The following is a 25444-nucleotide window of genomic DNA, read 5'->3' on the forward strand; positions in this document are numbered from 1 at the left end:
ATAGGGAAATGGGCTCCTGATTGACTTCCTGAGCAGAAGAGCACAAACAACAACTGTAATTTTTTGCTAAGAAACTTGTAAAAAGGTTGGACCATATAAAATTGGGATAAATGTGACTTGGAGTCACAGCCTCTTCAAAGAAATAAAAATGCCCAATCAATATTTTGATTGGACTAAAAGCTGTATGAGTGCCTTATGGACACTGAGTGCCTTACCCAGGATTGGGCAGGGTGCTGCCTTTCTTAAATCTATAGAATCCACATAAACCCCTACACAATAGCCATCCACTGTTTTCACCTTCTGCTGTCCATGAATTTTATTATTTAAATTTGTGAGACAAGCCAGCTGACAACACACTCTCTATTACACTATTACAAATGAAGCTGCTTTGTGTTCAGGTTTTTATTTGAACAAAATTGTCATTTCTCAGTGATAAATGTCCAGGAGTACAAAATGCTGGGTTGCATTTTAAGTGCATGTTAAATTTTATAAGAAACCATCAAGAATATTTTCGAGAGTGGCTCTACTATTTCATACCCAATGTGTGAGTACTTCAATATCTTGCATTCTTTAGCAAAGCAACCCTAGCAAAGCAACCCTAAAATGTATCTTCTGAAGTTCTGGTCTCTAGCTTTCTCCTACAAATGCCAATACTAATCCTATTAGAATTGAATTCAAGAGTAGAAAGGTTAGGTGTAGTCCAACCTCCCATTTGATACTGTATGTACCAATAATCACTTTTAAAACATTTGATGATTATTACTATTAATCTTAAACTTACAGTATTGGGGGCTGAGGATATAGTTCAGTTGGTAGAGTGCTTGCCTTGCATGCACAAGGCCCTGGGTTAGATCCCCAGCACAACAAAAATTTTTCAGGATTGCGAAATATAACGTTAAGTGAGTTTTTTTATCAGTGTTGGATAATTCTCATTGTTCATTTTACTGCTTCCCCATTTTCTTAGCTTATATAGGAAGAAGACACTAATACACCTAAGACTATTTAAATGGAAAAACTCTAGTAAAAGCAGTGTTTTTGTTTTTTAAGTTCACATTACTAAACTGTTGATTCAGTAAATAACTTACAGGGTTTTTTCCTGCCCTATATCTTTAGATGTAGAGACTGTCTTAATATACTCTCTTGCACATAATATTATTCTAGGCCTGAATTCTTGAATCTGTGCCCTTCTCTGGACATAAATTTTAATAAGTGTATATAGCTCTAGTTTATGATACAAGGCTTTCACAAGTCCAGGCAAGGCCCAGGCTCATACATGCTATATTTTAACAAGTTTTAAGATAAATTTAAAATATCTCTACAAATGAAGAAATAGGCTAAAAGGAGTTTGATTTCCTAAGATCACCCAGTTAGCAAATGTTCACCGGTAACTTATAGAATTCCATATTGTACTGAATAAAAAGTAAGATTTCTGAGCCATCTTTCAGACTTAATAAATTCCTGGGACAGAGGAGTGGAACAAATTCCCTTGGTGGTACATGTCTGTAATCCCAGTGACTAAGGAGGCTGAGGTCGGAGTATCCCAAGTTCAATGTCAGTCTTAACAAGTCAGTGAGACCCTGTCTCAAAAAAATAAAATAAAATAAAAAGGACTGTGGATGTAGCTCAGTGGTAAAGCATTCCTGGGTTCAATCCTTAGCATGAACAAAAATCCCAAGAAAACTGATGATTTTTGCCACTTTATATTTTGAGGCTCCTTTAGGTACAATGAATGTCTAGGCAACAGATAAAAATGTACACATATAAATAGAACACAAACTTGTATAATATAAAGAGATGCAAGGAATTATGGGTATTTAAAATGGGACTGGAAACACATTTAACTTAGATTGAGATCATGGAAGGATTTAAGGAGTAGACAGCATTTATAATAATTGGTAGAAAAGATTTTCTTTGAAAATATTTTTATTCAGTTTAAATCCCCAGCAACTCCACCAAAAAAAAAAAAAAAAAGGTAATTTTTATTATACTTGGTACTGTAGTCCATTGCTCATTTAAGATGGCTGTTCACAAATATAAAGCAAAACTGTGCATTACACTTCAGATGAAAAAATCATTACATGCTGATTAATTTCTTTAGAAACTTCAGATAAAGATTTTCATTTGAAAAGATATATGATCACATGTACTCAGTTTCAATTTTAAGATATGTTTAAGAAAAATAAATATACTTGACATGAAATTACATTTCAATTTGTAGTTTCTTTTAATGCTACTTTAAAACAGTTATTTACTTTCTGTATGTTGACATTCAAATGAAAAATAGCACTTTAATAATGATCTAAATGCAAATCAGAATGAACTTCAGGCCTTAAATATTATAGTACTTTAAGTTTATATATTAATAAGCAAAGACAAAATCAGCTCTTAAGTGATAAACATAATGTTAGCATAGTTTTAATTTAGAAAGTGACATTAGAAAATGACATGAAACAGATAAAATGCCTTCTAAAAGATTTTTGTTCTTCATTTATAAATTTTAATTTTTTGAGCCATTACAGGTAACATGCTTGTTAAATATTTCACTCTCCATTTTGTTTTGTGTCTATAAAAATATAATTGTCCTTAATAATCCTAAATTCTTTGTTTTCCAAATAAAGCCACTATTATATGGTGAGTAGTTACTGAATCATAGGTTTAAAATCAGTGGCAAAATCACCTATGTAGAAGGTGATGTAACAACTCAGTTTAGGTAAGAAATTAAGTACGGTATACAGTAATAGCCTTATATAAGAGGTAGAATTTTTAAATCACAGTTTTATAGAAAAGATGCAGTAGTTGTATCTGTACCCTGCTTTGTTATTTATGGTACTATAAGTATGCTTCTCATTATGAATTTGACAGAAAGGAGAAAAAGGAGGACTTTTTATTAAGAATGATCTTATTGGCCTTTGTTCTGCATGGGCTTCTCTTAGAGAACCTGAAATATTTTCTTGGCCAAATAAGGTAATTAATTATATATGGCATTTACCTCATTTTTAAAGAGGGGATGTGGCTCAATGGTAGAGAGCTTGACTAACAGGCATGAGGTCCTAGGTTCAATCCCCAATACCAAAGGAAGAAAAAAAAGAAAAAAGAAAAGGTCTCTGAATAGTTTCTAGCCTTCTATTTTTCTAGGGCATAAAAAGTAGGGAAATGTATTTTTTTCCATACCACTGAGTGTAAGTTGTAAATGGAATCACTAATTTTCCTGGGTACTGTTATTGCTTGTCAAGAATTCCTGCAATGTAAATATAACCTATATATTGATGGGTTCTATGCCCAAATTTGTATGTGTAGTACTAGAGATTGAACCCAGGAGCAGTCTACTGCTGAGCAACATCTCTAGCCCTTTTTATTTTGTTCTTCATTTTGAAACAGGGTCTCACTAAGTTGTTGAGACTGGCCTCAAATTTGTCAACCTCTTAGCTCAGCCTTCTGAGTAGCTGGAGATGTGCACTACCACATCCAGTTATGCCCAAATTTTTCAGTTGTTTCTAACTCATATTTACTATAATACTATCAATGGGTATAACTTAAAATTTGTTTGTTTTATGATGAAGTTAAATTACTATTACTTGAGTAAGATTAAAGTAGAATAGGAGAATTTTTTTATGTTTGTATGGCTTATTTAAATATTAGGTGTTTATAACTTGGGACTGTGTTTCTAATCCTTACTTCAACATAAATAAAGTGAATAGAAATGTATAATAAAAATTATAATAAATGTCTACACTCAGTACTAAATTTTATGGTAGAGCTTATGTTTCATAAATTGTACCTGAATACAAATAAAAGACAATTCAAAACAGAAAAGTTATAGAAAATAAAACCCAAAAATAGTTTCCTCAGTTAACTGGAACTTAACCTCTAATGATTTATTTTAGGATTGGCATATCATGATAAGTCATCAGATTCCAGATATTTATTTATTTGCAGTTCCATTTAAGTGAACATTATTTTGGATCAGATATCCTTAAATTGTTTCTGATAACATCCAGAACTCAGAAAAGGAGAAATTTATTTACATTAGGACCATATCCTTTTAAGCAATATTTCCTTCACAATTGTTGGTAATAATGTATTACTGAAGTCAATAATCATGTTAGAACTAACATAACACTGTTGATAGATAATATAAAAATAAATTTATTTTATCTCATATTTACTGTTAAAATTCTATACCTTAATTAAGGTCTAGACAGAATGCATCCTTATGGATGCTGACCAACCTTTATCTGTGTATCTTCACTTTAGAACACTTTTAATTCTATATCTTCATTTCAAAGAGAAAACTTGTCCTAATTTTAATGAGAAAGTATGCTTTTGCAGTTTCAAGACATTGAATTAACAAAATGTCAACTTTTGGGAATGTAGGCTAAGTATATAAAACTAATACATTTTGTTAATATTTTACATTGAAATATACTTGGTTTTAAAAATTCTAAAAATGTTTGTTTCAGAGCTGTTTCTATTTATCTTTTAGGAGAGATGCATATGTAAAGAGGAAACAATATATTCAATTCATAATTATATAATTCTCACATGATTTATATAACTTACTATATTAAAAACTTTTACAATTGATTTGTAACTGCCACATTTACAAAGAAGTTGTGGGCAAAAGCAGATTTTTGGTGTTGCATTTAGACCCAATATTCATTTCTTTAATTCACTGTGACATATGAAAAATTTTTTCAAAATTAGGAAAATACAATTATTAATATGGCTTCATTCAATTAAACTTATCTTTTATAAAATATTCCTGGTATACACTTAAAAACAACCGAATTGATAAGACTATTTGCACAGAAAGTGAAAACTTTCCTTTCACATTAAAATGATACTTGTTTTACACTTAATGATAAAACATTTTGGAAAAGAATACTAATGGTACCAGTTTATTGCATTTTTATGCCTTTTTTTCTCAATGTTAAGTAATCCAGTGGAGTTTTAAGTTCTATTTTTCCTCTTATCTTCAAACAGACTCTTCAGCATATAAACCTGAATGGCTGACACCACTACCATGACCACTAAATTAACCATAGACCAGAAATTGACTCTATCAAAATTGCTTTCTTGTATGTTTCGATCACGAGCTTCAAATGCTCTAAGCAGAGTTTGTATATGACCACTTTTGCTTAGTCTGGACTTGATGCTGTTGATGGATTCCTGAAGATAAAGAAAATTATTTTACTATAAAAGAATATTTCAGATATTTTCAGTTAATGATATGCTTTATGCTAAGTTTTTCAATCTAAATACAATTTCAAGATAGGTAGTTGATTTAATTAAGGGATAGCTATTTTATTACATAAAGAAGCTGTAAGGTTATATAATAATTCTTCTGATGTATTTAAATTATTGTGTTTATAGCTACTTTTAAAAGGAACAAAGATACTATTAGTTGATAATAGATAATATGAAATAGATAATATGAGTGGCATTTTGAATAAATTATCTTTTTATCCTTTACAACTATTTTTTTTTTTGGTACCAAGAGGGGTGGGGTACTAGGTATTAAACTCAGGGGCACTCTACCACTGAGCCACATCCCCAGCCCTATTTTGTATTTTATTTAGAGATGGGGTCTCACTGAGTTGCTTAGCACCTCGCTGTTACTGAGGCTGGCTTTGAACTCAGATCCTCCTGCCTCAGGCTCCTGAGCTGCTGGAATTATAGTTGTGCACCACCATGCCCAGCTCCATGTTTTTATCTCACGAGTAGTGAAATTAGAAAATATTCCATTTTTAGATGTGCATACTATACAATCAAAATCATAATCAATATTCCAATATCATATTCATAAAACAAGTCTAACAAAGATGTACTCTAAATTGTACATTTTCTGAATAAAATATTTTTATAATAGAGTCCTGTTGAAACAAGTTATTAAAAATGATACAGCTGGGCACGGTGATACAAGCCTGTAATTCCAGTAGCTTGGAAGGCTGAGGCAGGAGGATTACGAGTTCAAAGCCAGCCTCAACAGCACCAAGGTGCTAAGCAACTCAGTGAAACCCTATCTCTAAATAAATAAATTAAAAAAATAAAAAATAAAAACGATATAAAGGCCACATGAACAGAAAGTAAGATTGAGATTTAAAATGTCAAACTGTTTATGGCAAAGGTAAGAAAATACTAGAAACATATTTTCTTGAATAATAAATACAAAATGCTTAGTTATCAATTTCCATCACACAGTTAGGCCTTTGAAATTAATAATTTTTATTATTTTATTAAAAATCATACTAACCAGAATGTCTTCTAGTTTCATCTCCAACATATCTGTGCCAGTAATATATTTCTTCCAGTCTTCTTGTTCTTGTGCCTGTTCTCCCATATTATCCAGGATTAATTCAAAGAAAATTACTTTCTCAGAAATAGTGCTGAATGTATTGTCAAAGCAGAACATGTAGTCACCAACTTCAGTCTCAACCCTGTATTAAAAAAAAGTGCATATTTTCAGTTATCTATATTTCTACTTGGGATCAAAGGAAAAACAACTAAAGGTAAAAGAAAAGAAACAACATGGTTTAAAAATTGAACAGCTTCCTAATAGATTTCCTTAGTACTAAAAATAATTTTTAGTTTCTTGGACATATATACATTCAAGTAACTGCATCTGTTTTTGGAACATAAAATATTAAAAACCTGAGTATATGATAATTCAAATAAACTTAATTCTTTATAAATGTTAAAAGCTAATTTTATCATGAGTTTGTGTATAAACATGTCTTTCCACCTATCTTTCAAGTGAAGTTAATCTGTAAACTGAGTTTTGTTTTCAAAAGTAGAAATGAAATGTCTATACTAAGTGCTTTCTTCCAGTACTCCTAACTAAATACATTTTTATAATACAGTTTTCAATGGTTAGAGATGAGGCCTACAGTCAATACTCAGAATTTTACTCCTAGTGGCATTACCTTTACCGAATAAATGCCATTCACATTATTACCTCATATTCAAAAGAACTGGTAGTTTTTTCCATGGTTCATTCATTCGTTCATTCATTTGTGCGTTTCCTTCCTTCCTCCCCTACTGTGGACCCCAAACAACAAGAAAACAAACAAGATACAAACACCACTTCTTTGAAAGACCAGCAAAATTAGTTTACATTCTTATATCATTGAAACACCAGTTATTCAGTTAATTATTTCAAAAGAGACTGTTAACACTTTAAGAAACTGGCCAAAAACCAACTCAAATACTCTGGTAGGGCAACTGAGTTCATAAAACCTATGCTACGACAACTACTGACTCAGATGCTATATGATCTAAAACTCAGTCAGAGTAACTGTAAATAACAAAGAATTTTTAACAAAATTCAGTGTACTTAATGTGTACATTAATCTTTTCCCACATGAAAGTTTTCTTTATTCTAATGAGATTTTTTAAAAAATATTTTTAAGTTATAAATGGGTCTTTTATTTTTTTATATGCAGTGCTGAGGATTGAACCCAGGGCCTCACACATGCCAGGCAACTGCTCTATCACTGAGCCACAACTCCAGCCCCGATTCTAATGATATTTCTAATAAAGGTTTTGATATATCTAGCAAGTTTCCTATTTCCTTAGATGAACTTCTAAACCTTCTCAGTTGCATTTTATTTTAATTTCATTTATTTATTTATGGTACTGGAGATTGAACTTAGGGTCACGCAAACACTGAGCCACATCCCCAGTGCTGTTTTGTATTTTTTATTTAGAGATGGGGTGATGGGGCCTCACTGAGTTCCTTAGCGCCTCGACGTTGCTGAGGCTGGCTTTGAACTCTCAATCCTCCTGTCTCAGCCTTCCGAGCTGCTGGGATTAGAGGCATACGCCACTTGGCCTGGCTTTGCATTTGATTTTATATTACGTCATTTAATTTTCTTTTGCAGTACTGGGGACTGAATTCAGGCTCTCACATGTTAGCTACCACTAAGCTCTATCCCTAGTATCCTAGCTGCATTTTAAACTGTTCATCATCTGATTCTATTTACTTTCTCAAGAAAGGCTTCAACTAGAATTGGGGGACTTAAGGAGTCGGGGTGTGAGGTCAGAACTGCTATGGATTAGTATTTCTAATCTTTTTGTGGTCCAGTGTTACATTTGTAGCCTTCAAATATCCTTTATTTCATCATTTTTATTACACTGGACATTACCTTTTGTCTTAGAATATCTTTTCTATACAACACTATAAAAATCATGCTTGAGAAAGGGAGGATCCAAACTATACTTTTCAGTTAAGATCTTCAGTGAAATTCAGATTAATTTGGGGGCAAGTGTCATATATCAAAGGATGCTAAGTGCTTACTGCAACTTGAAAAGGCATTTCCTGAGGCAAACATTCTATCACAGAAGTCACCATGGCTAAGTTCTGTTGTTAACTTATTGATTTTTATTTAAGCATAACAGATAATAATGTAAACAGATGTTAACATATGTACTATAAATAGTAATAGTCAATACTTGTATATATACCTTCATAATTCACACACTCCTTTTACATATTTTATCTCTTTTTAAATACTTTTATTTATTTACTTTTATGTGGTACTGAGTGCTGAACCCAGGGCCTTACACGTGCTATGCAAGTACTCTATCACTGAGCTACGTCTCTAGCTCCACATATTTTATCTCTTAATCCTTATCAATATTTGGAATTAGGCATAATTGGCCTTTTTCAGGTAAGTAAAATAAGTTTTAAACAAGTTAAGATACTTGCCTATGATCACATAGATGAAGTTTGTTTTCTGATTTTGAAGTTAATTCATCTTTCTATAATACAGCTCAGAGATTGCGTGCATTCTTTGCAATTGCCTCAACTGTGGCAAACTTTTCTTTTGAGCACTTATTTTACCTTTGGAAGGAGCTGAGCAAAGACTGGTGAATACAATGGAGAACAATTTTAAAAGGAAAAAAACATAAACAAACTATAAAGACATGAATCATGAATATTAAGTTACCCACATGTGGGACATTTCCCAGAGGTACACTTTCTATTATTCTCTAATTTATTCACACCAACAATATAACCAATTAACAAAAAGTTTCTGACAGCATTTATTCAGACCATGTATCCTCAATGGGTGTGATATTGCTCAGAAAAGAGCAAAATTTCTTAGCTAATGGCTAATTATAATGGTTTATGACCCTTCAACGTTCAATCCTATCTGAATTTTATTCTTTAAAAATTCAATTTCTGTAATTGGGTTTTTCTAGTATCTTACAAGCAGCATGAAATCATAGAAAATACACAAAATGTATGCAATAACAGTCTATAAAGCAATGAAAAATAGCAGTTTTTTGGAGGACTTTCAATTGATTGACTGCTTGTTCCTGAAATCATACTGCAGAGGTGGTTTACAATATGCCTCTTGATTGCCACTGGCTCTCATGTGAATATTTATGTTTAATCCTCAATGCTTCTCTGGGGAATTAACAAAAATGAGTATATTTTGTTATTTAATTCTATAGAGGTTATTTAACCCAACATTAATCATGCCAAATCCTGAAAAAACTATCAATAATATCTGAACAAATAGTAGCTAGTTAAAATTCACTGACCTTATTAAGCAAAAATTAATTTCTGGGGCTGGGGATGTAGCTCAGTGTTAAAGTGCTTGCCTAGCATGCACAAGGCCTTAGGTTCAATCCTCAACACCATACAAATAATTTTACTAAAAATCATTTTTAAAAAATTAATGTAATTTTCTAATAATTTTACTTTTGATGAAAAAATGTTTTGAATGCTTTTAAAATTTTTTAAATTACATTGCTATTCTTATATATTTATATAAACTGCTTTGCATTGTATAGTTGATATATTACTATATATGAGCAAATAAATTGCATGAAAAATTACTCATAAAGTTAATTTAGCCAAGTGTTGTGGCATGTGCCTTAATCCCAGTAATTCCTGAGACTGAGGCAGAAGGATTACAAGTTTGAGGACTGTCTCAGCACCTTAGCAAAACCCTGTCTCAAAAAAAAAAAAAAAAAAAAAAGCCAGTGTAATGGCACATGCTTTTAATCTCAGTGACTAAGCAGACTAAGCAAGCTGAGGCAGGAGGATTGCAAATTCAAGGCCTGCCTTCAGCAACTTTGCAAGGTCCTAAGCAACTTTGCAAGACTTGTCTCAAAATAAAAAATTAAGGCAGGCATGGTCGATATACCTGTAATCCTAGTGGCTTGAGAGGCTGAAGCAGGAGAACTGCTGTTCAAAGCCAGCCTTAAGAACTTAGCAAGGCCCTAAGCAACTGGTGATGTGGCTCAGTGGTTAAGTACCCTGGGTTCAATCCCTGGTACCAAAATAAAATAAAAAAATAAAAAAATAAAAATAAAAAGGGCTGAGGAAGTAGCTCAGTTGAACACCCCTTGGTTCAATTCCCAGGACCACACACACAAACACACATAAACACACACACACATAAAAGTTATATTTAATCTTAAGAGCTTTCTGTTTTAATTGAATTTAGTTTTGATGTTATTAACTCAACTTTAGCCATTCTTACCCACTAATAAGAAGAGTAACCTTTGCATAAAGTGCAGATATATATATAGTACATAATCAGATAAGCAATGTATCTGTGGTATTAAAGTTTCATGGCATGTTAACTAGGAAAAAATGTCTAAAAAGGCTTCAAGTGGGGCAAGAAAGTACAAATGAAAAGGTTGAGAAATACTGACTCAGATGTATGAGCTTCAGCAAGTATGTTAAAAACAAAGATGCCTTAATACTTTAAGTCATTCCTACATTATTTTTTTCTAAATCTATGTTAACAACTTTTAAAAATGAATTTTATGACAAATGATGCAAAAAACTATCCAACTAAAAATTCATGAAGTTCATCCTCAGGATGTAAGGGTGGTTCAACATACGGAAATCAATAAATGTAATTCATCACATCAATAGACTTAAAGAACCATATGATCATCTCGATAGATGCAGAAAAAGCATTTGACAAAATACACCACCCTTTTACGTTCAAAAAACTAGAAAAACTAGGGATAACAGGAACTTACCTCAACATTGTAAAAGCTATCTACGTTAAGCCTCAGGCGAGCATCATTCTAAACAGAGAAAAACTGAAGGCATTCCCTCTAAAATCTGGAACAAGACAGGGATGCCTTCTTTCACCACTTCTATTCAACATAGTTCTTGAAACACTGGCCAGAGCAATTAGACAGAGGAAAGAAATTAAAGGAATAACTATAGGAAAAGAAGAACTTAAACTAGCACTATTTGCTGATGATATGATTCTATACTTAGAAGACCCAAAAAACTCTACCAAGAAACTTCTAGAACTAGTAAATGAATTCAGCAAAGTGGCAGGATATAAAATCAACACCCATAAATCAAAGACATTTCTGTATATCAGTGACAAATCCTCTGAAAAGGAAATGAGGAAAACTACCCCATTAACAATATCCTCAAAAGAAATAAAATACTTGGGAATCAACTTAACCATTTGACCCAGCTATTCCTCTTCTCCAACTATACCCAAAGGCCCTAAAAACAGCATACTACAGGGACACAGCCACATCAATATTTATAGTAGTACAATTCACAATAGCTAAATTGTGGAGTCAACCTAGATGTCTTTCAGTGGATGAATGGATAAAAAAAAATGTTGTATTTATACACAATGGAATATTACTCAGCACTAAAAAAGAATAAAATCATGGCATTTGCAGGGAAATGGATGGCATTAGAGAAGATTATGCTAAGTGAAGTTAGCCAATCCCCCCCCCAAAAAATGCCATGTCTTCTCTGATATAAGAGGGGTGACTCAAAATGGGATAGGGAGGGAGAGCATGGGAGGAAGATTACCTCCAGATAGGGAATAGGGGTGGGAGGGAAAGGGAGGAAGAAGTGGAATAGCATGGATGGTGGAAGGAGACTCTCATCATTATACAAAATACATGTATGAAGATGTGAATTTGGTGTCAACATACCTTATATACAAACAGAGATATGATAAATTGAGGTATAAAGTTGTATTAAGAATTGTAATAAAAAATAATAAGAGCTCATGTGTAATGACATAATTTGGTGTGAACATATTTTATATACAGTTATAAAAAATTGTGCTGTGAATGGATAATTATGATTGTAATGCATTCCACTATTGTCATGTATGTAAGAAAGAAAATGCATAAAGTTCTAGTAGAATGAAGAGTGAACACAAACAGTTCAAAATGTTTAAGTTCTGCTGTGAATCAGGGTAGTACTAATTCAGTTGCCTAGGAAAAAATGCATTCCAGGCACTGCTAGACAGATTTTGCTTATGCTATTTAATGCTCTCTTTAGAGACCTTTTAAATTTACTTTTTTAGAAATTGTTTAAAATTACTTTTTGTTTAAATTTACTTTTTAGAAAGTATATTTTTTAAAGGGAAAACCTATTCAAATGTCCTAAGACTTTAGTTGCCTTTACAAAAAATATAACTAAAGACAAAAATTTTGTTTAAATTTACTTTTTACAAAGTAGGTTTCTAAATTTGGACTGCCTGGGTTTAGATGTGGGTTTTGCTATTCATTAGTTGGTTGCTATTCACCTTCAGCAACTTCTTCTATGCCTCATTTACTCATTAGTAAAATGGTATTATTATTATGTACCTTTTAGAATTGTGATGAATAAAAAAAAAGCTAATACATGAAAAGTACTTAGACTACTGCACTGGCATATTAAAAGAATTCAACAAATATGAATTATTTTAAATGAAAGTCTTGATCTTGCAAGTGTTGTGCAGAGATCCAAAGTATCAATGGCTTCCAGCAGGGTTAAAGTGAGCACTGCCGGCTCTTCAAATGAAGGCCTTGAAATTCTGGACTGGCTCTGAGGAGTCTATTGCTTTGTCATGGATAGGAATGATTTCTAGAGGATCTTGATCCTGAGCTTGGGACTCTTGGCTGCAGGAGTTTGGCTGGCCAGAAACTTGAGTGACATTGACCTAATGGCACAGTCAGCAGTTTAACCAGTAGACAAATGGAATTCCTGTGTTGCACCTAAACCTTCCAAAAACAGCATACAATCTGTGACTGGCACAAGGTATGCCCTGATGGCAGCTGAAGTTGGATTCACAGGCACCTTCATCTTCCCCTTACCTGGCTGAATTCCACTCTCTGGTCAACATTCAGCCTCTGCCAAAGTGTTGCCTCTGTTCTGTAAAATTCTGTACATAGTTCCTAAGTTTCTGCAGGGGGTGAATTTGCTCTTGTTCCAAGGAATAATGATGGTGTTATAACAAATATTTGAAATAAAAATCACACAAAGATAAAAAAAAAAGTCATATCCCAATGGTTTAATTAGAAGTAATTCTATGGAATAAAGCAATATAATAATTTTCCCCCTAAGAGTTAATTATGATTTATCACTGAAGGAGACCAGTTAATTGGGAAGAAATAAAAAAAATGACAGAAATTTTTTATATTCTGAAACTTAGAAGATGAACCACTACTATTCATCTACTAATGTTTTATACAAATATTTCCCCATGTTCTACATAGGTAAAATATCATTAAAAAGCATTTTAAATTAGTATCCTAAAAAATTACAGTTGAGACTTGTTTTCCTTTCATTTATTTAGTGTTTATTGAGTATCAATTACATGCCAGGCACGCTGGTTAATAAAGACCAATAATTATAATAATAGCTAGTCCTTAAAATAGTGCTATGTGCCAGGGATGTTCTAAGCATCAAATGGTAGAAAGCAAGAGTTTGGGTTCATCCTGTCTCCGCCCTGAACATGCATCCCTGCAGACTTATTTAACTTCTCTATGGTCCTTGTCTGTAAAATCAGAATTGGGAATCAATCTATTTTGTAGTAGGTTGGAAAAATTAATTTAGAAGCTTATAACATGCCAATCTTAATTTATGGAAAGATATTCCATATTTGTTCTTCCTCTTTCTGTAAACTCAGAGTTTAGTTTTAACACAATAATGATACTGACTAAAGAAAGTGCTATAGTAAAATCATAAAATAGAAAAGGGAAATATATCAGTGAGATGAAAAGAGAGAAGTGAAATGTAAGAAGAGAATATGTCAAACTCTGAACTTAAATAAGCAATTTCTGGTGTGAATCAGGGTAGTACTAACTCAGTTGTACGATTTCTTATTGGTCAGATTTTGCTTTTAAACCTTCTAATAATTAAAAAAAAAGTGAGTTCTGAGTAAAAATCAATTTATGCACACACACGCGTGCGCGCGCGCGCACACACACACACACACACACACACACACACTCAGATCACTGCTTTAAGAAAGAAAACTATGGACATACATGATATAGCTTAGCAGTTTAAGAAATATGAAGACACAAAACCTGGAACAATACCTTTTCAATTAAAATGAAAAGCCTGTGCTAGCCAGAAAAAAATGCCACAGTATGTTGAAGGTAATACCCAGGAATACTAATCTAGTTAAATACAAAGCAAAGAAAAAATTTAGGATCAAAACAAAATGCCTCGGGGTGAGTGGGGGGCATCCTAAGCACCACATAAAAATAAATAAATAAAATTAAAGATATTGTGTTCAACAATTAAAAATATTAAAAAAAATGCCTTAACCAAAAGAAAAACGCTAGTTGCAGCTACTGGGGCAGTTGAGGAAAGATCTTATGAGCACAGGGATCAGTGTCATCCTGGTCAACATAGCGAGACCCCGTCTCAAAGGGAATCTGGGGGAAGCAAACGAAAGAAAGGGTAATGGAAGACGTTTTAAGTTTAGAAGATGGTCCACCATCAAGGACTGTTTAAAATCACGTGAAGTTATCTAATATTGATATTTAGTACTGAAAATACTAAATTTCTCAGTCTTCAAGATAGCTCACTGGTATTATTCAGCCAAAAGAACTCAAAGAGATTACTTACGTGTGAACTCCATCTGATTTTCTTTGTTCAAAAACTAAGGTTTTGCCTTCTGGAGAGGCAAGGTAGAAATCAATATCTAATCCAGCTCCATCTAAAACCTACAGATGATCAAACAAGAGAAAAATATATATTATAAATTCTGAAAATAAAATATAAAGTAGATCATATGATGTAATGAGAAGGGAGCTGAAAGTTCACCTAGTTCAATTCCATTCATTTTCAGAACTTGTGCTTTCCCTATCCATTCCCATTGCCATCACCTAAATTTAGGCCTTATGGAGGTAACTAAAATAAATATTTCTACAACAGTGGCTTTATTGAGAAGACTCATACAGGGGACAGAAATAGAAGGCAGTTCACACTTGATTTAGCTAAAAGGCCAAGAAACAATTAGAGGGCAGTTCAAATGCTAGGCCTTTTACTTAAAATTTAGGCAATTTAAGTCAGGTGTGATGGTGCACGCTTATAATCCCAACAGCTCAGGAGACTGAGACAGGAGGATTTCGAGGTCAAAGCCAGCCTCAGCAAAAGTGAGGTGTTAAGCAACTCAGTGAGACCCTGTCTTTAAATAAAATACAGAATAAGGCTGGGGATGTGGCTTAGTAGTTGAATGCCCCCTCAGTCAATTCCTGGTACCCCACCCCCGCCACACACACAAAAACCAACAACAACAAAAAAAACCTTAGGCAATTTAAGACAAGCCTCCAGGCAGCTGGGGAGGCTGAAGTGGGAGGATCACAAGTTCAAAGGCAGCCTTGAAATTTTAACTGAAAGAGCTGGAGATGTAGCTCAGTGGTAAAGCATCTCAATAACACGAAGAAGGGGGAAGGGAAAGTGGAGAGGGAGAAGATTCTAAATAACTTCTTGAGTTTGTTTCCTCTTCAATTAAAAAAAAAAAAACATTAGCTACTTAATTCAAGATTCCCATGATCTGACCCCAGTTGACTTCTTTATTCTTTTTTAAAAATTTTTTTAAAAGAGAGAGAGAGAGAGAGAGAGAGAGAGAGAGAGAGAGAGAGAGAGAGAATTTTTTAAATATTTATTTTTTTAGTTTTCGGTGGCCATAACATCTTTATTTGTATGTGGTGCTGAGGATCGAACCCGGGCCACACGCATGCCAGGCAAGCACGCGACCGCTTGAGCCACATCCCCAGCCCAGACTTCTTTATTCTTTAACATATTTTTCTACTACAACACAAATTGAATATTCCATCTATTGGCCAATGATCATGATTTGTTCCTTTATAACCCTCAAAGGTCCTTATGAGGGTGATGATAGTGATAACAGCAGATAACAATTATAGTTTTTGCCACACATTGTTATAAGTGTTTTATGTGGATTAATTTATTCCTTATAAAATTCTGAAAGGTAAATCCTATTATTCTTTTTTCCATAGGTTTTTAAAAAAAATATTTATTTTTAAGTTTTAGGTGGACACAATATCTTTATTTTACATTTATGTGGTACTGAGGACCGAACCCAGTGTCTTATGCATGCTAGGCAAGCACTCTACCACTGAGCCACAACCCCAGCCCCTTTTCCATAGTTTTTTATTGGTACATCATGATTGTGCATAGTAGTGGGACTTGTTGTACATATTTATATTATTCTTATCATGAAAAAAAAAAAACACCAAACCTCAAACTGAGGCATAAGAAGTAATTTTTCCAAGGTGATAAAACAAACAAGTGGCACAGTCAAAATGTGAATTTGGTAATCTGTCTCCAGATTAATTTTTTGGATTTGAATTGGGGATTGAACCCAGGGCCGCCTCCATGCTAGGTAAGTAACTGTTCTACTACAGAGCTATATCCCAAGCACCCGTGCCCACCTCCTAATACCTTTTAATTTTAATTTGAGAGAGGGTCTTAAACTAAGTTGCCCAGGCTGGCCTCAAATTTGCAATCCTCCTGCTGCAGGCTCCCAAGTAGCTGGGATTACTGGCATGTGCTACCTCACCAGGCTTCAGAATAATTTTTATTTTTTGATACTAAAGATTAAACCCAGAGGTACTTTACCACTGAGTTATATCCCCAGCCCTTTCTATTTTAAGGCAGGGTCTCACTAAATTACCTAGGACCATGCTAAATTGCTAAAGCTGACTTTGAACTTGTACTTCTCCTGCCTCAGCCTCCCAAACTGCTGGGATTACAGGTGTGCACCAGTGTGTCCAGACCCAGAGTAATTATTATTATTTTTTAAATATTTATTTTTCAGTTGTAGTTGGCCACAATACCTTTCTCTCTCTTTCTCTCTCTCCCTTTCTTTCTGAGGATTGAACCCAGGGCTTTTCACATGCTAGGTGAGCCCTCTGCTACTGAACCACAACCCCAGTCCCCAGAGTAAATATTAATGAGTATATAGTGTTGTCTCTAGTGTTCTTATGGACTCCTGAATGGTTCCTCATCCAACTGTACCCATTTTCTTCAAGAGCTACCAGCTTAAGTTCTCTGAAAATGGTCTCTGCCTCCCCCTAACCCTATCCCCCACCTAGTTCTTGTATATTTTTTCCTGTGTTCCTACAGAAGCCATGCCTGTCCTCTTTGACACTTAATCATATATTATCTGGGATCAAAGCATCTTTATGATGGGTGAAAATTTTTTTACATTGCTCACTATTTTTATATTTATAACTCTAAGGGCATTTACAACATTACCAATGTTTTGATTTTGTCACTGATGCAGATATTTAATAAATCCATCTTTTTCCCATCTTATACAAATTAAAGTGTCTTAATGTTTCCCTGTAGAATCTTTCTCTTGTCTTCCTCTCTTTCATTTCTCTCCTTGCCTTTTCTCTTTTGTATTTATAGCACTTGTTAAAAATGAAAAAAAAAATCTATCTGGAACATAACAGCCTCTTAAAAAATAACCAACACTCAATGGCTATTCTTTTTAATAAATAACACTATTTTATTTTTCTTGTTGGTTTTAATGTAATCTTATAAAAGATCATTCTCAGTAAAAACTATTTCTGCACTCTTAATGGTAACAAAACTGGTTTCAAATGGCTGGTGAAATATACATAATTCTTTATTTAAATCCTAATGAAATATAAAATATACATAATAAAAATAATCCATAAGACTGGAGGAGCTGGGGACGTAGCTTAGTTATAGCACTTGCCTAGCATTGGTAAAGTCCTGGATTTAATCCCCAGTACTGCAACAAACAAGCCAAAACAAACAGCCTCAAAACATCATTTTCAGATTGAAGAGTAATTTCTGGAAGATATTCACTGAACAAAGTGTATATGTAGCCACCAATATTAATCAATCTCAAAATTCTTAAAAAAGATTAGAGAACACCAAATATTTGTAGAAATTGAGATGTTCTCATTTTCACTCACTACTGGTTTTTCTTGGGAATCAAGTTCTCTAAAAATAGTTAACAGACTTAAAAACATGTGTCCTCAGATGTATCCTCAGAAAAATTCAAGAAGATACTATCCATGGGCTGGAGTTGTGGCTCAATGGTAGAGCACTTGCCTGGCATATGTGAGGCCCTGGGTTAGATCCTCAGCATTGCATAGAGTAAATAAATATCGATCAACAACTAATAAATATTTTTTTAAAAAGTAAAAACAAAAGAATATACCATTCATAAAAAATGAAGATGTTGCTGGGCACAGTGATGTATTCCATAATCCAAGCTACTCAGGAGGCTAAGGCTGAAGGATCACAAGTTTAAGGCCAGCCTTGGCAACATAGCAAAACCCTGTCTCAAAATAAAGGGGGGTGCGGCACAATGGGGATGTGGTTCACTGGTAGAGTGTCCTGAGTTTAATCTCCAGCATCAAATAAAAATATTTTTTTCTTACAATTTAAAACTCTGTAAGGATTATAATGATCATGATGACAATTATTTTAATTAAAATGAATGAATTAATGAAGAATAATCAAAACTCTCAACCAAGCCCCATGTGTTCGTATGAGTATGGGCAAAGAAGTCAAAGAATTCATATTTAGGAGAATGACAAGTATCCATAAGATCATATGTAACCCCCCCTTTCTCCATGAGAGTGACAGACTGTTTTTTCTTTCATTTTTATACCTTTGACTTATTCTAACAATAATGTATATTACTTTTTCTGGGGGGTGGTACAGGGGATTGAACTCAGAGGCACTTAACTACTGAGCCACATTCCCAGCCCTTTTTTGTAGTTTATTTAGAGACAGAGTCTTGCTGAATTAATTAGCACCTTGCTAAATTGCTGAGGCTGGCTTTGAATTCGCTATCCTCCTGCCTCAGCCTCTGGAGCTGCTGGGATTATTATAGGCATGCACCACCATGCTAGGCTATGTTTTAATATGTATTTTTTTTTAAAAGAGAGAGTGAGAGAGAGGGAGAGAGAGAAAGAGAATATTTTTAATATTTATTTATTTTTTTTTAGTATTTGGCGGACACAACATCTTTGTTTGTATGTGGTGCTGAGGATCGAACCCGGGCCGCACACATGCCAGGCGAGCGCGCTACCGCTTGAGCCACATCCCCAGCCCCAATATGTATTTTTTTTTTTTAGTTGTAGTTGGACACATCTATCTATCTATCTATCTATCTATCTATCTATCTATCTATCTATCTATCTATCTATCTATCTATCTATCGTGGTGCTAAGGATCGAACCCAGGGCTTTGCACGTGCTAGGTGAATGCTCTACTGCTGAGCTACAATCCCAGACCATGGATGTATATTATTTTTATAACAGGAAGTAAGAAAGTACAAAAAATATCAGTTAATGAACCAAGAAATAAAACAAAATATTCAAAAGCCAATATTTTGTCAAAGCTCATTAAAACTTTATCTAGTTTCTACATATACATATAACATTAGGTGAATATACCTGCAGATAAAATGGAGATAGGATATTCCAAATGGTATTAGGTATAATATTATACTAGTAATTTTAAAAAAATTAGATGAAATAGACAATTTGAAGGAAAAATATTGAAATCTGACACAAATACAAAAAATTTAAGTCTAATAAAAATAAAACAAATTTGACATAGCTCTTTTCTCCCAAAGACTTACTAAATTATATAAGTTCAGTGAAAATTTGGTTCACCATTGTTAATATTTTTTAATTAATTAATTTTTTATATATGACAGAGGAATGAATTACAATTCTTAACTATTTTTAATATTTTAAAGTACCTATTATATACTATGTATTGTTCTAAGCTGAGGATATATTTTCCTTTAATATTTATTTTTTTCAGTTATAGTTGGACACAATGCCTTTATTTATTTATTTAGGAAGCAAGTGATTATTGTGGTTATGTGTATAGGGAAACTGGCACAGAGAATTCAATACTTTGTGGCCAAAATGATCTTTTTCAAAACACAAATCTAATCAGGTTAACCTGTTTAAAATTCTCCAATTGCTCCCTAATACTCTGCAAAAGATCCATATCTAACAAGGGTATCCTTAATCCGTATCCTTAAAAGGCCTTACATGGTCTGGTCACTATTGATTTCTCAAGAATAGTCTTGTACCACTTTTTCCTCATTGTACTGCCCTCATTTCTTCCAAGATAAACTGTCTTCTTCCGAAGCTCCTAGGCACAAACTATTCTTCTCACTCATTGTCTTGTTCCACTCACCTGCTTATGCCTAGAAACCTGCTTATTCCACAGTTCTCAACTCCACTTCTGGGATGTCTTCCCTCAATTTCCAGATGAAAAAAAAAAAAAAATTCCTTCTATAAGCACACTCAAGACTCATGTGCTTGCCTTCATAGCACTTATTTGAGTTACACTTTCAAATTTATTTGAGTAATGTCTATCCCCATACTTGACTGAAGAACTACAATCCTAGCCCCATGGATTATATTTTTACTAAGTTGTATACCTAGCACATAGGATAGTGTTGACACACATTAAGCACTTAACAATGATATAATTTTTAAATGAGTGATCCATTTTATTCATAAGATGTAAGTATGGGAATTAAAAGATTTCAAGAATTTATAGTAATATAAAGTGGGGCTGGTCAATTACCCAGAAATGAATCTCCTAAAACCTAAAAGTAAAAAATGATTCAAAATTTTCAATAAATACTGGCCGCAGTGGTGCTCGTCTGTAATCCCAGCAACTCCAGAGACTGAGGCGGGGGACTGCCTTGAGTCCGGCCTCAGCAATTGAGCAAGACTCTCAGCAATTTAAAGAGACCCTGTCTCAAAATTTAAAAAATTAATAAAATTAAGGGTTGGGGATATAGTTCAGTAGTATAAAGCCTGGGGTTCAATCGCCAACACCAAAAAAACACACAAAAACACACCAGTATGTAACCTGTAGTACCAAGGACAACATTGGAATGTCTATTTAATATTAATAAATACTAATTTAAGGTTCAGAAAATGATACCCCAAAGTAAGTAAAGACCTGAGAAGCAAAGTTTGTCTCTAACCTTCTTTTGTCCTCCTGTTTTTTACCCATTTTTCCCTGAAGTAAGCCATACAAACTAGAATTCTTTCTACCTACGGTGGGGCATGAAAACTAGAACCCCTTTATCCCATAATTAGCTGTAAGACCTAAAATATTTTTCTAATTTCCTCTTATGTTTCTGTGTAAGAGTTGAACATAAAGAAATTCACTTATCCATTTTACTTGACTGTAAACTCCCATTCTAGAAAGAGTCGTACCCCATAACCAGAAGGAAGAAATGTTACATAAAACCCAGGAAGAATCAGACAGGCCTTACTGGTCCCACTACCTACCCCCCCAATCTATTATTATTAGATTATACCTATTTGTCCAGTCATTTTTCTATATGGCTTTATCAAACATAAGCATAAATGTGAATAATACTCTTTGGATTTTTGGTTTTCAATTTGAAGGCTCCTGTGTTATGTTAAACTATGATCAAATGCCTACTTCTCCTATTGATCTACCTATGATCTACCTACTGTCAGTTGACTTCAGGGAACCTTTAGGGAGAGAGAGGAAATCTCCCACTGTAAGATAAAAATCAGTATCTTGTAGCTATTGAGAAATTAATTGAGGAGTTGGAAAATGTAAACAAAGAGTAAAGATAATCCTCACCCTACAAATCCCTTTAACATTAAGATTACAGATATTGGGGCCGAGGTTGTGGGTCAGTGGTAGAGTGCTTGCCTAGCATGCGTGAGGCACTGGGTTCGATCTCCGGCACCACATACAAATAAAATAAAGGTATTGTGTTTACAACTAAAAACATATTAAATAAAATATTACAGATACCAAATGACATAAACAAATTATTTAGAGCTAGGTACAGTGACTCACACCTGTAATCCCCGCAGCTCGGGAGGCTGAGAGAGAAGGATTAAAAGTTTGAGGCCAGCCAGCCTCACCAATTTAGCAAAACCCTATGCAACATAGTGAGACCTAGTCTCAAAATTAAAAGTAGGAGGAGGATGTGGCTCAGTGGTTAAGCAACCTTGGGTTTAATTCCTGGTACATACTACCCCCTCAAAAAAAAATTTTTGGAAGAATGCTTTGGAGGAATAAACAAGACACTTTAAGAGTGACTAAAGATGACAAGTATAAAGCTAAAGCAAGCTATGTAACTCCAGAGGTATAAATGTAAAACTAACATTCACTGAACATTTACCATGTGTCAGGGATGTCTCTGAGCATTTATTAACTCTTCTACTCCCCCAAAACAGACTCCATGAGGTAGTAAATATTATCTCCATTTTGCAAGTCAGAAGTAACTTGTTTAAGACCTCACTAGTTGCAATTAAGAGTCAAGATTCTGAATCCAAGCTCTGAACCCAAGAAGTTAGTAGTTAAAATAGAATTCTTCCCTAATATGTGGATAAATACTGAGGTATTTTTAAAAAACATATTTTTAGATGTTGATGGACCTTTACTTTATTCATTTATTTATATGCAGTGCTGAAGATCAAACCCAGGGCCTCACACATGCTAGGCAAGTGGTCTTCCACTTCCATTGGGCTACAACCCCAGCCCAATACTGAGGAATTTTTGATCAATACAAATTGTTTTCTTTATAGACTCTTTCACTAATCTCCAAGTTGGTTTCCTTTCCTCTAATTTTGCTTCCCTTAAACCCATCTTTCACAATGCATCTAGCAATCTGCTTCAATCTTCTTTAAAATTTTTTTTGTAGTTATATGAATAGAAAGCCTTTATTTTATTATTTTTTTAATGCAGTGTTAAGGCGAATCCAGTGCCTCACACATGCTAGGCAAGCATTCTGCCACTGAATTACAGCTCCAGCCTTTCAATCTTAAATGGCATACAAAACATGGGAACTGTTACTCTGCATGGCACGCAAGGCTATGGTTCATGACACATGATCTAGCCTCTTGGCCTCTCCAATTTCCTTTTCTGCATTTCCTACCCTAAACTTTTAGTCTTAAAATCTAATAAATTTTAAAACTTAAACTTGTTTTAAGTTTTAAAACTTGTTTTATGTTTCAAAACTTAAAACTTGTAATGTAATACAAGCTCTACCTAATAATATAAGCCTACCTCTAAATTCTCCTACTATGCATTTTCAGGAATATGTGTCTATTCATTTTGTTCACTTTATGGAAATACCCTCATTTCTTGCATTCATGTCTTATTTAAGCAAGTTTCTAGATTTTGATTTCTTTTCTCCAGGAATCCTTTTTTGAAACTCAAAGAAATGGCCCTCTGCTAATAGCACTGGACAATATTCTATTGAACTTATCTATTTATAAACCAATAACCTTTAATTAAGCTCCTTGAGAATAAGGACTCTCTTTTTTTACTTTTACTACCCCCCAACACCCTACATACAGAATTCTTGGCATATATTAACTGTTCAGCAAACAATTTGTTTTTTCTCCAGGTGCTGGGAATTCACAGACCCTTGCCCAGGGCATACAAGCAATCTACCACTGAATGACACTCCCACTCCCTTATGGTTTAACTTCTGAACATTACCAGAAATCAAGAAATGTTAAGTTCTAGTCTTATTTTGATAGCTAAACTATATGACTTTAGATACTTCACTCTCTATGCTTATCTTAGACACTGATAATCTAATCCTAAAGTTCCTTCAAATAAAAATTCTATATCACTTTTTATTTTTCTCTCTGTGTAAGAGTATGCAGTATTTAAAAAGAAATACTCTACATCAACTTAAAAATTAAATTTGATTATGTTATCTGTTAAAGATGAAACAGTGCTACCAGTAAACATCAAAATTAGCTCATGGGGCCAGGCACGGTGGCTGAAACCTGTAATCTCTGCGTTTTAGGAGGCTGAGGCAAGAGAGAAGCCCAAATTCCAGGCTAGCCTCAGCAATTTAGCTAGGTCCTTAGTAATAGGACCCTATCTCAAAATAAAAAATAAAAGGGCTGGGGATGTAGCTCAGTGGTAAAGCCCCTGGGTTCAATCCCCAGTAGCCCCATCCCCCAAAAAACAATAAATTGAAATTTACCCTTTACTAGAGTTACACATAAATTAAGGAAATTCCTTACAATGGAGTATTAGGCAGGTACTAAAAAGAAAACAGACATGCGGAAAATGCTGACAATGTTCAATAAAAGGTTATAAAGTTTTAATAAACGATTTGATTTCATTTTATTTGAAAATAATGAATATATATCTGGGATGGAAATCCACCACTAAATACGGCAATAAATAGCTCCTTTCAAGATATTTCAAAATCGCACTCAGTGATAATCACATATTCATAATTCCAAAATCCTTAAATGCAACAAGAACAGGGAATATTAATAATTTCCGAATTGGGTGACAGTGGTGGGGGTGACTCAAACAAGTGTCATCATTCTGTCCAATGATAAAGAAGAACGTGTATCTGTCCTGTACTGTGTGAAATTCTTAGCACTGGAGCGTACACTAGCTAGAAAAACGATTGGAGAGTTAAGAAACAAAAAGTAAAGCCACCAACATCATCACTTCTGGCCTCTTTCCGACCAGAGGAAAGGGAAGGGGGAGGGTAGTCGTCAATTCTAGGAAGGACCAAACTTCTGGGTCCCCGACACAGGCGGGAGCTTCGTCTCGTGCGCCTGCGCGGCGCGGGCGGGCTTCCCCGGTGGCCCTCGCCCCTTCACCTCCCTGGCGGTCGGCAAGTTCCAAAGGGGGTGAGGCGACAACGCGGTACAGCAGGGCTAAGGGAAGGAGGCTGGCTCACTCGCTGCACTTACTTGATACTCGATCTCCAGCGAGGCCTTCAGGGGCATGGGCTGGTAGAAACACTCTTTCTGCCCGGCGGGAAGGGTGAAGGTGAAGTCGCTGTCCAAAGAGGGAGTGAAGCCGGCCGCCCCCGGCAGCAGCTCTGGGGTCAGAGTGGCCAGGAGGAGCACAGGGAAGGGCAGCCAGATCTTGTCTCCCATCCCTGCTGGGGCGAGCTTGGGCTGAAAGTGGCGTGGGAGGTGTAGATACTGGCGCCTCGGCTCCGCTTTTTTTCCCTGGACTCCTCGTGGCAGGGAGACTCAGAATATGAAGAAAGTTCAGGTGGCGGCCGCGGCGGCGGCAAACGCGCTGTGTGAAAAGTGCTGTCCTCCAAAGGGTAGGGACTGAGGGCGGGGCTAGCACTCCTTTTCCTCACCGCCCCCCCCAGTCCCAGCCTCCTCACGCCCAGCG

At 34.7% G+C, this 25444-nt stretch overlaps 2 protein-coding genes and 1 pseudogene across 2 annotated transcripts in view; 2 read left to right on the plus strand and 1 right to left on the minus strand.

Moving 5' to 3' along the window:
• Positions 1 to 1905: 1905 nt before the first annotated feature.
• On the minus strand, positions 1906 to 25387 carry Tmed5 (transmembrane p24 trafficking protein 5). The gene is made up of 4 exons (XM_013359727.4): positions 25006 to 25387; positions 14858 to 14955; positions 6254 to 6437; positions 1906 to 5169 (listed from the first exon to the last, which is right to left on the minus strand). The coding sequence occupies exons 1-4, from the start codon at positions 25192 to 25194 to the stop codon at positions 4951 to 4953; spliced, it is 690 nt and encodes a 229-aa protein (XP_013215181.2). The 5' UTR covers positions 25195 to 25387; the 3' UTR covers positions 1906 to 4950.
• Positions 12276 to 13267, plus strand: LOC101963621 (mitochondrial import receptor subunit TOM6 homolog pseudogene; annotated as a pseudogene).
• Positions 24792 to 25444, plus strand: part of Ccdc18 (coiled-coil domain containing 18) — a 118478-nt gene continuing 117825 nt past the window's right edge. The window contains exon 1 of the mRNA XM_078026747.1: positions 24792 to 24942. The gene's annotated coding sequence lies outside the window, so the exon portion shown is untranslated. The remainder of the gene's footprint in view (positions 24943 to 25444) is intronic.

Source organism: Ictidomys tridecemlineatus, chromosome 11 (assembly GCF_052094955.1).
Source record: "Ictidomys tridecemlineatus isolate mIctTri1 chromosome 11, mIctTri1.hap1, whole genome shotgun sequence".
Taxonomy (NCBI): domain Eukaryota; kingdom Metazoa; phylum Chordata; class Mammalia; order Rodentia; family Sciuridae; genus Ictidomys; species Ictidomys tridecemlineatus.